The following is a 15,783-nucleotide window of genomic DNA, read 5'->3' as shown; positions in this document are numbered from 1 at the left end:
TCCCTCAGCACAAGATAGACTACCTTTATGTGGAATTTACAACCATAAGAATGGAACCAACCACCTCAATAATAATTAGGGAAGATACAAGGAACCTGGTGTATTAAGGATTGCATTTGGATGGTTTGTGTTTATCAAACACATTTGGGACTTCATTTGGATGTTTTGTTGTCTTTTTTTGTTGTTGTTATTATGAACTTTTTATCAAAAATATAATGGTTGTGCTGAATAAATCTAATTCCAATGGCAATTAATAGTGTAATTGTAGAAAAGTAATACTTAAATGTATCCCCCTATTTTCCAAATTTAATTGTCTCTCCTTAAGGACATTATGTAGTAAATCTTTAAGCTATTTGATGAGAAAGTAAGGAAAATACTAACGTGAGCATAATTTATCCGTACCCAATATATCAAGTCATTTTCCTGCAATTTTTTAAAAAAGTTTTCCGGAGGAGCTGCCAGGCATATATATAAATAAATAAATGTGTGTGTATATATATATATGTGTGTGTATGTGTGTATATATATATATAAATATATATATATATAATTATATATATATTTTTTTTATTATTTTATTTATACTTGGCAGCTCCTTAAATGAAGGCAAACACATTATTTTGGCCTCACAAAGCAAAAGTGTAGAAGGGCTACTGTGAAATGCTGCTCCTCACAATGAAGTTAGCCAATGGCTCAGACGAGCTGACCCTTTGCCCCTGGCTGTATTTTGTAGTGCATGGAGGGGTAAATGTGAATTACACAACAATAGACACATTGATAAAAAGGGCTGGTTTAAAGCCCACATAAATAATGATGTACCCTCGGACCTCACAATGGGCCCTCCCTCCAGCAGGCGTCTTCACTGCATTCAGCCCTTTCTTGAACTTAGTCCCTGCAGTGCTTTACACCCTAGTGCAGCTCAACATGGAGAACCATGGCCAGGACTACTGTGTTGTCACAGATGAGCTGGTAAGAAAATGGAGTAGGGAGCCCTGCTTATGTGTCCTCGAGGAAGGATATAGTCTGGGGGGAAAAATGTAAATATTGTATCACACTGTTTTTCCAATATTTTAGTAGATCAGACAATAAAATGGATTATCACGTTTTAACAACAGCCTGAATGACAGCCACGTTCCATTAATCGTGTCTCTGCTTAACTCCTCTCTGGGAGAAATCCGTTCGAGCACAGAATATCCTTCCTGGGAGACAAGGAGAGACAACAACTTAAATGATGAGATAGAAGTGTCATGCGTATTAGCACTTCAACGTCTAAAAAGTCTTTGGCCCTGATGGATCGACTTATATAATTGTACAGGTCGGAAAACATATGTTGGCCAGTTGTGTTTGGCAGAGTAAAAGAAATATATTCCATTTATTTATGTGTGTGGTTAATAAAAACCATTACAAAACTTCATTAAACTCACATAATAAAAATGCTGTGGTTCAGTTTCAATCAGATCTGTCCAAATCGAATTGACAGAACGTTCTCCCTCTTCCATATGGTTCAGTGAATACACATTGTAAAAGTACACAGGGACTCTAACAACTCGTAATTCTAAAATAAAAGAATCAATCTGTTAAAAAAAAAAAGACTTAATATTATTATTTTTTTAAATGTATATTCCCACGAAAATGCATAGAACGTATAAAGTGCTATAAAATTGCTGCAGGTCAGTACATCTCTTATCTTACAGTTCATAGGTCTAAAAATAAAGCTAATCTCAGTCCGTTAATAGCATGCACGTCCAGACACAAGCCTCATGAAAAGAAAGTTAAATCCCCGAAAGTGTGGTAAGTGAGTAAAGTGCTATCAAAATCACTGTATCTCACACAAAAGCCAGATTTCAGGTTGCTGCCAATTGGTACATCTCTTACTCTTAGTACCCATAGGTCTAAAATAAAACTGGTCTCAATCCGTTTAAATCCTACATGTCCAGGGACGGGCCTCATAAAAATAGTGTGGGGTCTTAAAGTGCCAGATTAGCATATTAATCACTGTGGGCTATTTTGCTCAATAATGTCTCAAATGCTTGCATGATTTTCACAGCTCTCCATGTCACAGTTGGATGCTCTGCTGTAAGACAGGCGATTACAGTGGGTCTGCAGGAGCGTATGCCCAGTGCCTGAAATTGGGATTTTAAAAGTGCCCACCTTTCAGCACAACAGGGCGGATGCATTCAATTTGTAGGATTGTTTCACATTAGGATTGGCAGAGCCTGCAGAAAGTGTTGATGTTTTTCCCTCTCCTTGCTGATATGTAGTCTGAGGTTGGCAGCCCTCCTAACCTATATTGGATGAGTTTTTGTTTTGAAGTGTTTTGACATGTAAACATTTATGATTGATTGTGGTCCCAGTGTAGCATAATTGCCTAAGACAGACCAGGCGTGCGAACGTGGAACCAGTTTTTGTTTATCTGCTGGCCATGATGTCTGATGCACCACTTTCAAAATTACGCTTTTAAAACTTACAACTGTGATGGAAGTTGCCTACAGCTCTGTTCTGTTGAAGATTGATCCAGATAGGCCTGAGCTGCAGATTGGCTATCAAGTTTAATTATTTGTAGCCAAAATTAATTTTTCAATGAGTCAGCTCTAGCTGAGCGTAACTTGAAGTATGTTTTTAAGAAGGCACCTTATCTTTCCAGGTTTTGATTTAAAAGGCAGAATTCTAGCCAAACTTGTGCCGAGGCGCAAGTTTTAGGAGGTGCAAAAAACTTTTATAGGTACTCACTACATGTTTACCCAGCAAGTGGGAACTGCTTCCGAGCATGATCCATTGGCAATAGTGGTCAGCAGTTTAGCACAAATCGCTTTTTTTTTTTTAAGGGGTTGAGGGAAGGACTGGAGAGATTTTTGGAGAGCTTTAAGAATGCAAATAGTAGGGTGGCTGCTTTTGTCTTTATAGCTGCCTTTTGAGGGAGGGAAGTTCCACAGTTGTCCAGGATCACACCCAAGTTCTTGTAATCCACTGAGATATTAACACGGAGGCCATTCAGATGCCACAGGCCTGGTTTATTTTTCTTTCTGCCCATAATCATTATCATTGTTTTTTCAGGGTTGATGGTAAGTCTATTGCACTTCCTGTAGATATACAGTTTGTCCAGAAGCCACCGCATTCCCACTCAGGTTCTGCATATTAGAAGGGAATCATCTGTGTGAAGGAGGCAGCAGATTCATTTGCCTCCAAGTTTTGGGGCATGTGCATTCACTTCACCTAGGGCTATGGAGAGATCCCCCAAAAAATACATTGATGAGCGGGTGGTGGGGGGCAGGTAAAAGAAATAATAAACTAATTAGAAAAAGGCATCAAAAGTCTAGGTGGATGTTTAATGAACTTTGGTTTTGCAATACTTTATTAGAACAGTGGAATGCTGGAAGCTCCATTGAAAACAATGGAGTGCTGCGGGCTTTTACTGGCCGGTAAAAGCCCGCAGCGCCAACATTCCAATGTTCGCTTTGTTCACAGCAGTAGCTGTGAACAAAGCCTCACGGAGACCGAGGGGATTTTAATCCCCTCGGGCTCCGTTAGCAATTTGTTTTTTTAAATAGAACATTCTGCCCTGAGTGGCAGAATGTTCTAATAGCCTTAGAACCCGCCGTAGCGGGCTCTACCGGCTATTAAAGGCCCTTTCCCTTGTTAAATTTAACGCGGGGAGCGGGCCTTTAATAGCCGGTAGAGCCCGCTACGGCGGGTTCTAAGGCTATAATGGACCTCGAACCAACTTCTCTTTGCAATTCATGAAAATAGTGCTACGGGAGCTAAGCACTATACCTGTTTCTAGGGATCTGATAGTCTTCTAAACAGAGCTTCTGTCTTCCTCCTTTTCTTTATTCAAACACAAAACATAGATGAGATCTGACGTCTACTCTGTTATCAAAAAGCAAAGAAGTGCTTTTGTTACCAGGATATGTCTCACTGACCAGACTACAAAAGTAACCCACAGAACTTGTGTTGGTGTAGTTGCAAGTAATACCAACAATTTAAAGACTTTCTTTGCCATTTACATTTCATGTGTACTGTTACATATTTGACATATCAAGCAATGCCTCCCTAGCTCTTTGCAAATTATATCTTGTTGGATATTGTTATTTTGGAATATACAGTACCACACCTGAAGCAGAGCCTATCACATACATTCAGCAAAGCATACATGTGTCCTTTAGTCACCTATCTTGGGTCTGCTTCCAACAATTACTGTGTAACAAAAACCGAATATCTCGCACTGACTGGCTTAGTCGAATATTGAAATTCCTCAATAGCAACTGACTGTAATAGACAGACTTCCCATATCTATCTTGTGCCCTCCCTGCTCCAACTTGTGCCCATCATGGAACCAAAACCATTTAGTTGACAAACCCTTACCAAATCAGCAGCCTCGCATAACCAACAGAATAGAATTGCCATACCAAAGCCCAACTTAATAAGCACAACGTGGCACCAAAGCCGTGTAATTGCTCAACTTTTGCCACCCCACTAGTACTTTTATTTCTTGAAAGCATTATATCACAGAAACATCAAAATAAGCTAGCTAAGACAATCCACTAACACATGCACAGTGCAGCTGGGTATCAAATGATGCTGTTCAAGAGCATGAAGACTTCAGTCTGGGCAATTGAATACCGCTTGTCGTTAGACAGCTCTAAAGACAAAATTCTACAGCGCACACACCCTTGTACATACTACACCATTTCAAAGTAGTACAGCTAGCAGACAGTTCTTCTCTTCACCGACAAACACAATGACTCTAGACTGCCAAGACTGGTCAATGAGAAGCCCTGCAGTCATCTGAATAGGACATACATTTTTAGTAAGGTCCACAAGACCCTGTGAATGGCAGAAACACAAATGCTGATTGCATAGTATACAAATCAATAAAAGGATGTTCTTAAGGTTGCATATAAATTGATGATTCACAGATAATGTTCAGTTTTCTCTCTTTCTGGGTTCATTTACTTATCTCGTCCTATTCCCCAGGATCAATAAGTTCTGTCCCTGCAGAGTGAACAAAAACTTGAATATTTTCGTATAAGTCCTCAGAAGGACATTTTCTAATTCAGAATTTCTTTGGAATATTATGACAGACCTCACTTATTCAGGTATAATTTGTATGTGTTAAAGCCAAAGGCATATGATTAAATACTGCATCATCTTACCTTCTTCTAATTTCCAATCACATTTTTTCTTACCAACAATGTAGTATATACTTGCTGGCAAGAATTCACAGTTTCCGTGAATTGATATTGTGTTGAGGAGAAAATTGTGAGATATTAGCAAGAAACTCTTGTGACCCATAATTTAGAAATGAATTTGTTTTGTGTTAGTAGGGTTGCAAACACTAAAAACAAAAGGAAAGTCCCATCAATATTTGGCTACTTTAGCATTGGTCATCAATCACCAGCGCATAGCTAAAAACAGAGCAGATTTGTGTCCATAATAAATTTACGGTTTGGATTGGAACATGGTGTTTCCCAGGGAAGAGGCAAGGGTTGACCACTTGAAATAGATTAGATTCCAGAAAGTTGTAGGTAAACACAAATATTTCCAGCAAAAAACTCCACTTTATTTACATGCCTTAAACTGTTCCTTAAAAAGGTTTGAGTTGGTGTGTAAATATGGTGTAAAAATCCCCAAATACCACCATGTTTAAAAAGGGGGTGGTGGAATTGGAGGAAGAGTTTTGAATCCTAGTATTTTCCATTTGGGAAGAAAAAATGTTGAGGTGCCTCTTATTTCTAATTATAAATATGCTGAATGACTAAAATTAATTGCCTGTGAAGGGCCATGTCATTTGTGCTAATTGAATGGGTAATTATTTTAATCACGTCTCCTATTTAGGTGTGAATGTTACAGAGACCATCAACAAGGACTTTCCCAGCTCCAGTGTCCCAGCAACAGACTTCCTCCCCCCCCCCCTTTGTACCACACACAAACTTGAATAATGCCCTCCCCTCTCCCAGCATAGTTCCTTTGTTAATTCATTGCTACACACAGTTCTCTGGCGCTCCCTAATTAGAGTTGCACTATATAAATGTCACTACATACATACATTTTGCATTTTAGCATTTATTCTTTTTGTTTGTGGGAGGCATGTTACTGTTTTGCTGCGTAACCCATCGCTTGTTTTAGATAGATTAATTGTTCAAATCTTTTACAAGAAGGTAAACCTGTAGGTTTTGCGGTGACCCTCTCGCTTGTGTACCCTTGTTCAAAGCATTGACTGAACTGTGCCCTTTTCCTGCAGGCGCCCAGAGATTACCATAGTCGCAGCCGAACCCCTTGGACCTGCGTGGTTTCCCAGTGGCTGCCATGGGACTTCAGGAAGCCTAGCGTACCCTCCTCCTGCCTCGCAGTGGAGAAATGAGCCTGGACCAGCGGAGGTGAGTAACTGGATAAGAAAGCCCCCTGTGTAACAGAAAACTCATTTAATCTATTGCACAAGAGGAAGTTCATTGTTAGAAATGGGGTCTCTAGTTGGCAGTCAGTTTGCACCCTGTCCAAGTAGGGACCCTCACTCTAGTCAGGATAAGGGAGATACCCGCTCAGATAACCCCTGCTCACCCCCTTGATAGCTTGGCATGAGCAGCCGGGCTTATCTCAGAAGCAATGTGTAAAGCATTTGCACATAACACACAGAAATAAGTGAAAATACTACAAAAGGACACCACACCAGTTTTAGAAAAAGTCAATATTTATCTATATAAAACAAGACCAAATACGATAAAAATCCAACATACTGTAATAAAAATATGAATTCTGCAAGATTTACTCAAAAATGCAGTTCCTTGAAGTTGATTGCTCCACCTGGGGCTATCACGGCGTCATGATCAGAAAACCAACAGTTCAGGCCAGCTGCGGCATTGCGGGCCAGCTGCAGTGTCGGGAAGACCTGCAAACAGTACCTTGGGTTTGCAGGGCGTCTTGATCCTCGTGGTGGGCTCCAAAGAGCAGCATCGCTGACGTCACGGTGTCAGTTCCGGTGTTGGTGCAGGAGTCGTCGGGCCCTTGAGGTCACACGCGATGCAGATCGAACTCCAGGGTTATGAAGTCAGGTGTGCTGGTGTGGATGGCGTCAGGGCTGCGGTGCGAAGCGGGACGATGCGACGTGCGGTGCCCACAGGTCACGGTGCAGGCAGCGGCTCGGTGTCGGCGTCCAGCAGCATCTGTGACAAGGGCTGCAATGTGAAGCGGGGTGGTGCGACGTGCGGTGTCCACAGGTCACTGTACAGGCAGCGATGTCCTCATTGCTGAAGCGCTGTTGTTGGTAGGCCCAAGCCGACGGGACAGTGCTTTGTGACCCCCACGAGCGGTGTCCACAGGCCACGGTGCAGGCAGGATGCCTGGTTACGACACAGGAGTCAATGGTGCTGGTGCCGGTGTCAGCAGGAGCGTCGTCTGGGAAGCCCAGGCTGCAGTGTGAGCAGGCGAGGCCAGAGTGCGGGGCCCACAGGTCGTGGTGTGAGCAGCGGCTCAGTGAAGTCGTCCGATGACGGCGTCGGGGAGATCAGGGTCGCGGTGCGAAGCGAGGCAATGCGATTCCGTGTGTCGTCGGCAGGTCACGGTGAAGGCCAGCGGCGTCGTTGGCGGCATCGCAGTGGTTTCTCTTCTTTAACAGCACAAACACACACAGCGCCCAGTGCTGCAGGTCAAGGAAACTGAAGTCTTCTGTGTCCCTGAGACTTCCAACAGGAGGCAAGCTCTTCTTCTTATACCCAGTTCTGCCTTTGAAGTTAGCAAACTTCAAAGCAAAGTTTCAAGTGTTTGCAAGATCCTTCCTTGTCCAGGCCAGGCCCCAGACGCATACCAACCAGGGGGTTGGAGACTGCATTGTGTGAGGGCAGGCACAGTCCTTTCAGGTGTGAACGACCACTCCTCCCTCCTCTCTAGCTCAAATGGCTCATCAGGCTATGCAGGCTACACTCCCGCCCCCTTTTGTGTCACTGTCTAGAGAGGTGCAAAACAGCCCAACTGTCAAACTGACCCAGACAGACAATCCACGAACAGGCAGAGTCACAGAATGGTGTAAGAAAGAAAATGTCTACTTTTTAAAAGTGGCATTTTCAAACAGACAATTTAAAAACCAACTTCACTAAAATATGTATTTTTAAATTGTGAGTTCAGAGACCCTAAACTTCACATTATTATCTGCTCTCAAAGGGAATCTGTGTTTTAACGATATTTAAAGGCAGCCCCCATGTTAACCTATGAGAGAGAGAGGCCTTGCACAGTGAAAACCGAATTTGGCAGCATTTCACTGTTAGGGCATATAAGACACAGTAGTATAGGTCCTACCCTAAACATACACTGCACCCTGCCCCTGGGGCCACCGAGGACCTACCTTAGGGGTGCCTGACATGTATTAGAAGGGAAGGTTTAGGCCTGGCAAGTGAGTACACTTGCCAAGTCGAATTGGCAGTTTAAAACTCCACACACAGACACCGCAGTGGGAGGTCTGAGCCATGTTTACAGGGCTACTAATGTGGGTGGCACAACCAGTGCTGCAGGCCCACTAGTAGCATTTGATTTACAGGCCCTGGGCACCTCTAGTGCACTTTACTTGGCACTTACCAGTAAATCAAATATGCCAATCATGGATAAACCAATCAACAGTACACTTTACCCAGAGAGCATATGCACTTTAGCACTGGTTAGCAGTGGTAAATTGCCCAGAGTCCTAAAGCCAACAAAACAGGCCAGAAAAAATAGGAGGAAGGAGGCAAAAAGACTGGGGATGACCCTGGAAAAGGGGCCATTTCCAACATTCATCAATACTATCTGTCCAGTCTTGTATGTTAAGAGGTAGACTGCATTATTTGAATTGATTGGAGCAGTAGATATTGTTTGTTAATTCTCTAATAGGTGGCAAAATCAACCATCACAATATAATGGTAGTGAAAAAATGAGTTGAATTCCAAAGTACTATTCTTCTTTGTCATTCTTCTTCTTGCATGCTAGAAACAAAACACGTGTTTTGGGTTCCTACGGTGTCAACCACTCTCACGCAAGTCCTCATCCTTTCCTTTAATGACTGTATCATCTCCCATACATTTAAACTGGGTCTGTTTATTCCTGTTAGCACGTGACCCAACTTCCTCTGCAATAGCTGACATTTGGTCATTTTAAGATCTTACCTTGAACAGGCTATTGTGTCTGTGAACGTTGGCATCCTTAACTAGAGGCATTTTAGGGGTACGGCATTAAAATGGTTGGTTGTGTTTTTTTTTTTGTTCTTGCTTCTTTCTCATTGAACACAATATGCGTGTGGGACTAATTGGAAATGTTGGTTGATGTCGAAACTTTATAAAATAGAACTTTGCGGACAAAAACATGTCAAACGGCACCATGCAGCATAACGTTTTTGCTACTTCAAAAATAAGGTGAAAATTAAATTTGGCCATTAGTTTCCTCTGAATGCTAATATAATCCTGTTGTCTTGTTTGACAGCACAGTGGTCTTGCTACGCATTTCTGAAGCTCACAGGGAAGCCATAAATACCATGCACTCTTCTCCCCTGGAAAAAATAGCTCATGAATGTTACCCCTGATGTAGACTGCCGATTAGAATTGGCCTGCACCACCAGAGAAAGGTAAAGAGAAATCACACTACTGGAGCAGAGATTTGCCTCCCATGTGATCCAGCCACAAGGAGAAAATGAAATAAATTAGCACTGTGTAGACGCATCCACCTGTGCTTGGTCTCAGCAAAGAACCCATTCTGAACTAAGGTTGTCCCTCACTTAGTGCATTGAAGCTCATATCCAAAAATGGCAAGGAGGATGGTGACCGACCCTGAAATACAGGATCCCCCCTGTTTATTAAAAGTTCATGCAAGGGGTCTCCTTCAAAATTGGTGATTCCCAAGGGAGATGTTCATAGAGCTTAAGGGAAACAAATCAGAAAATAAATAGTAGCTTGATGGGGCAAAACCATGGCATAGAAGTTTCTACCCTTATTCACACAATTATCATCACTCGAAGACCTCGGTGCTTACCAGAGAAATTGAAGCTGGTTAAGGCTTCTGAAACAGTTTGTTTGTACTTCATTCCAGAAGTGCAACATATTGTGATGTGCCGATATGGCTTATTCCTGAGTCTTTAGACAAGATCACAAAGGCTTGTTTTCAAATGTGTTTTTTTTTTGTGCATTCTGGATCTCTGACCTTCTTAGGCATGTGATGTTGCTCACCCAGAGGGTGCAAAGATGTGGCGTTTGTATGAAAAATCGTTTATATTTATAAATGATGGCTATGCAGATCACACCTTAAGATTTGCATTTAATGTTAGTTATTATGGAGAGCCAATTAGGTTATTCTAGTATGAAGTTGAGGTGTCTGGATTTCCTTTGATTCTTGATGAAAAAGGGAGTGGTGTACAGAAAAGATTTCAGGTGAGTCAGTTCGTTGAAAAGGAAACAGTTTAATAGGCCTTTGGTAGTATCTGTAAGAGACAGGATAAGGGTCTCCCCAGTGCAGCATCATTTGCTAGGTGGCCAGATGTGTTTGATTCTGCAAAGGAGGCTTTATTACAAATGGATTGTTTGGATAGTGTTCCTGTGACTCTTGAAGGTAATACTGGAGCCTCAATTGACTAAAGCAGGGGGTAATATGGTGAGAGCTGTCATTGAAGCTCATGTCTAATCATCATTCCTGGATCTGTTACTTAAGTGTGATGTTGTTGGTGAGTGCAAATCCAGCCTGGAGCCAACTGAGTTCCACGTTTGTGGTGGAGATCCAAATTTAGGTGGACCTAAAGAATTGTTTGAGTAAAGTGGGGAGAGCAGTGCATTAATTAATTCATCAGAACTCCATCTAAGTATAGCACTTTATGCTCCAACAAGTTTAGTTATTAAAAATATAGGTGTCAATTATTGGTGATTAGAATGTCGAGAACAGACAGATGGAGGTCAAAAAGTTGCAGAATGAAGCACACCATTTCAGCTCTGACTGACCTGATGAAATCCCCAAAATTTAACAGGGGATGGTTAGATCTTAGGCCACTAAGGAAAAGTAAAATGAAAAGGCAAGAGAAATACATGTGCTAGTTTTTATGCATTGTGTAGGTGTTTAAAAAGTGCCCTAATGGTTTGATGCAGAGATTGAACACAGGGGCAAATAATGCAGCGCAGTGTATGTGACTGGAAAGGAGGACGTCTGAAGTATTCACTTTGAACAAGAGGATGTCTATCTGTGAGAATTAAAAAAGTAAACATACATCCTGGGTACTCCTTGACCCTCCCTGACCTCAGCATATCAGTGACAGCAGTCTTTCACAAGTTGGGCATTCAAAGGTTGGAACAAAGGAGGTGGGATTTCCATTGATCCTCCAGGTTGTAAATGGTGGTTATACTGAACCCTCTTTAGAAGGCAGCATTGCTATTGTACTGAGCAAGGAATTCCTAGCTTGGCATATTCATTCCTACAATGTTATGGTTGATAGAAGAGATGCCCAGATCACTGCAGATGTTATTCAGAATTTATTTTGCATCAAGAATAAAGAGGATTCCTCGTCAGATTTGTTTCCTTGATCATTGGATGCATTGTGGTGGAGGATGAACACCCTCTTCATGAAGCTTAGTGCCACTAAATTGGAGATTCTTCTTACCAGGTGCTTTATTCTCCAATAGAATCCTAGCCTATGTCTAAGAGTCCTTGTCCTGTACCTTCAGACGTTTTTTGAAGTTTTGTTGTCTTAACTGACGCAGGGATCTCCCTGTCTCCTCAAAGGTTTGCTGTCTTTAAAGCCTGTTCCTACCATCTTCAGGTCCTGAGATGTGCTGCAGTCTTTCGAAAGCTGGCATATCAATGAAGAGACTACAGCGTATCCAGAATTCCGCTGCTTGCATTTTTCTCTTTCTGCCTGTTTGGAAAAAAAAAATGAACTGGTTGCCAGTATATAAAAGTAGTTTATTGAAAGTGGCCTGACTGATACACAGTTTTTTAAATCATGTTTACCCTCTTTCTTGACTGATCAATGTAGAAAGTGATGTACTAGAGTTAATCTTCGTTCGGCATCTCATCCCTATTTGTTGTTCCCCCCTAAAAATGTTCTAGATGGAACAAAATCTATTTTTTGTTTTTGAGGGTCAATAATTGGTACTTTTTATCTTTGGAATTCGAGGGCAAATAGCTAACTTGTACTTCCGAAAAAAGCTGAAACCCTTTCTGTTCTAAGTGATATTTCTCATCCTCTTCAGTGTAGCTGTGTACTTCTGTTGGGAGAAAGCGATACAAAAAAAATAATAATACCTGATTCAAAATGCGATCAGTGGAAGGATGACAATGAAGGTGGGACTTTCCAACTCCAGTTGGATCCCTTTTGAGTGTGCCTATATCTTAGAAGTAACCAGCGGGAACAAAATACATCAAAAGAGCAAGCCACATAGTTGGTTTCCTAGCAAGCATTTTTTGGGTGTTTAATGTTATGCATTCATTGGTTTGTTGGATGATGTCCGTGCTAGGAGAGGTGTGGTTTCAGTCTGATCTTGAAAACCAAGACGGTGTTTACATTGCAGATTTCTGGTGGTAGACTGTTCCAGAGTTGTGGGATGTGTTTTAATAAATCTGGCACCTCTGCGTGTAGAACTGTATGTTTATTTATGAGTGACCTGTACATTGTTTCGAGCAGAGTTGCTCAGTGGTGTTTAAGGTTCAGTGTTGCATTGGGTGTGTTTGGGTTCAGGGCCTTCTAGACATTTGTATGTGGCGCCTAGGATTTTGAAAGAGATTATTACTTGTTGAGTCTTTGCTGGGTTGCTACTGATTAGTATTTTTTTAGCCCAAATATGAAGTGCTGTGCTGTATTTTAGGACTTTTACAGCCTTCTGAATGATGAAAGATATGAATGGGAAGCATGGCCAAACCTCAATGTAGATGATGCTTACATCTCTATGAACAATGAAGCCAATCGTTTTCAAGATATTTATTTGCGCACTTCAGAGCCAAATGATATTTCTCATTTCAATTGTGGGGTCTTTGAAACATGTTCTTGATCATTTTTTTCACAATCATACCTTCCCAGTGGTTCAGTCCTCACATACATATCTTGTTCCACAACCCAATAAGTTAGAGGAAATGCAACATCAGAATTTTTAGTTTACAAAATTGCTCAAAAGACTGTATTAGGCACACTGGCTGTTACTGAAAATGTTGAGCCACTTTTAGTCCTTTGTATGTAAATTTCTCCCTCCACCCATTCTTGTTTTCCCTAGCTTCCTCCATCTTACGAGCAGGTGATCAAAGAAATCAATCGAGTACAGGTTAATACATCTACCAGTAATGCGGTTCCCAAAATTACCACTACATCTGCAACACAGACTGACTTTCCAGAGGACGCAGATGGCTGTACTCCAGACAGCAGTGTGAACCGGCTTGTTCCTTGTGAAGTACTACCTGTTCCACGTAAGTAGTTTTGCTTCTCAAGTTTACAAAGGCCTAGTAAAGCTTTTCATTTTTTGGTAGAATAGCACCCACATTGATCTTACTGTTCAGTGTACATCTGAGCAGGGCTCCGTGTACAATTAGTACATTACTGTAATATTAAGTTAGATAGGTTTTGCTAATTTTTGTGTATATAAATTGTGTGTTGGTCTGCAGTAAATAGCATTTGGTGCCTCATTTTTCATTGCTGTTTTAGTCTCGCCAATTCATTCCATTTAAGAGACCCAAAATGTTCGATTTTATGACTTTCGTCTAACTGATGGTAAGGGAAAGTGTTAATGCAAAATCTTCAGGTTTTAGGAGAAAGTGTTATATTTTGGGGAAAATCCAGTGGAGGAATTATCTCCATCTTGATGTCCCTGTGGTTTAGGAAATTGTATTGATGAATTCTTCTCTGGGTATTGCTCTTCCTCCAGAACTCGGTGTGATCTATTACCAGCGAGTGCTAAAGAGGGCCCTCGGTCACTCCTGCAATGGCTTTTAGAAAACCCAACTGGCCAAAGAGGAAGGTCTCTCTAACCCTGTGCAGAACTGCATCTAACCCTGTGCTGAACTGTAAACTGCGCCATAGCCTTTACCATACCTTTTTTTTCTTTTTTTCTAAGAAATACAAAATTAGTTCTGTTAATTTCAAAAATAGTTATGGACAGTGAAGGTTTACAGGGACATTATTTCCATTTTTAATTATGACAGAATTTGCATTCCCTAAGTATATCACAAATAAGTGAGCCCTTGTTATGCACACCAGAAACTGAAGCTTTTTGTACCGTGGCAATCTCTCAAAAATATGAAATTATCATTTCTGATTAGGAATTTTTTTCCAAGTTGTAGAATATCAATTTGAATGCAAATGACTCATGTATGGTACTCTAGTGTTGTTGTCGCCAAGTGCTCATTGGAAATATAATTTTCAGTGACATTTAAATTTTGTTTCTAAACTCTTTCAGAACCGCTTACTCCACCAAAACCTCCAAGGCCATCAGTGCCTCCGCTGACCAGCCTTCCAGAAGAAAATGTGCCTCCCTTAACCACTGTGCAAGAGAAGAGCCAAGACGACCCCAGTGTTGGAAGATGCCCTATGCCAAAACCAAGGTCAAAATCCAACCTTAGACCCCTAGTTACTGATGGTCACCAAGAAGACTTTCAAGAGGAAATATACCCGTCAAGTGCCAGAAGGGATTTATCCCCCAGCCATTTACAGCCTCACTTTGAAGATAACTTCCTTGATGATCAAGTGCTGATGGACAGCATGAGCACAGGAAGCAACCAGAGCAGTGTTGTTTCAAGGATTAAGGCCTTTGAATCCCAGTCAGGAGTTGAAAACTCTGGCCTGGGTAGGAAACCAGACATTGCTCCGCGATCATTTGTCTCAAAGCCTGCTCTTCCTGTCACAAAACCAATACCGGCTCCAAAGCCTGCAGCAAATAGAGTTTCAGGAGAGTGGGAATGCTTTACTGAAAGAAAACCAAAGGCCGCTTATAGGGAACCACCTTGCCTATTGCCTAAACCAAATGATCTTGGATTAGGTGCTTTTAGCAAGCCAGAGTTGCCAAAGAAACCCCAACCTAACGTGATTACGAGTGAGTCTCCTGAATTAGAAAGCAGGCTTGCTTTTGAAAACAGCAATGGTGTTGGAGAAAGAAAATTTCCAGTTCCAGCTCCAAGGCCATTGCTCCCTAAAAAGCCAGCTTCCCCTGAAAATCCTGCCTCCTGGACCGCAGCCTTAAAACCCATACCTGCCGGGCCCCGGCTCTCTGTTGCCAGTCAGGCAAAAGCATTTGCATCATTGGGAGAGGAAACCACAGTCAACCGTTCCACTTCTGCTGTGCAGAGTAGAGCAGCCAGCGACTGGGACTTGATCAGTTTTGAGGATGATTTTAATCCTGTTTCTCCAGTTGCTGAAGAGTTTCTTAATTCTGATAAGTCACCAGGTATGTTCCATTTGTTAATTTCCACAGGACATCTTTAATATTCTTAGAAATGTGTATTTTAGTGTATAGTGGACGAGATGCGGATGCAGAAGCATGTACATTAGCTCATTATTATAATATATGGGAGAGCGTACATTGTTTAAGAAGTGAATTTTGGAGTGCCTTAAGGATCCCCTCTATCACAACCCCTTTTTAGGTCTTGCCTAAGACAACACATGCACTCTCTCTTGCAAGACCTCTTGTTACATTAAAGGGGGCTTAGGTGTCGCTCACTGCTCGCTTTTGGTTGACCTGATTGTCACTCATTTGCTTGCTTTCTATTCAGCCACTTCCATAGACTTCCTTCCTCTTCGTGAGTTTCTCTCTCCCCTGGAGGATGGATGCATTTCTTGTGTCCTTCCACTGCTAATTTATTCAGGTG

General features: G+C 41.7%; 1 protein-coding gene across 2 annotated transcripts in view; it reads left to right on the top strand.

Moving 5' to 3' along the window:
- SH3D19 (SH3 domain containing 19) overlaps positions 1 to 15,783 on the top strand; it is a 324,933-nt gene that overhangs the window by 223,524 nt on the left and 85,626 nt on the right. For both annotated transcript variants that reach the window (XM_069242645.1, XM_069242646.1), the window contains exons 5-7: positions 6,242 to 6,377; positions 13,203 to 13,392; positions 14,379 to 15,362. In XM_069242645.1, coding sequence (XP_069098746.1) covers positions 6,242 to 6,377; positions 13,203 to 13,392; positions 14,379 to 15,362 — 1,310 coding nt within the window. The remainder of the gene's footprint in view (positions 1 to 6,241; positions 6,378 to 13,202; positions 13,393 to 14,378; positions 15,363 to 15,783) is intronic.

The sequence above is a fragment of the Pleurodeles waltl genome, chromosome 1_2 (assembly GCF_031143425.1).
Source record: "Pleurodeles waltl isolate 20211129_DDA chromosome 1_2, aPleWal1.hap1.20221129, whole genome shotgun sequence".
In the NCBI taxonomy this organism is placed as follows: Eukaryota; Metazoa; Chordata; class Amphibia; order Caudata; family Salamandridae; genus Pleurodeles; species Pleurodeles waltl.
Note: the sequence above shows the minus strand (reverse complement) of the source record. Positions and strands in the feature narration are given on the sequence as shown.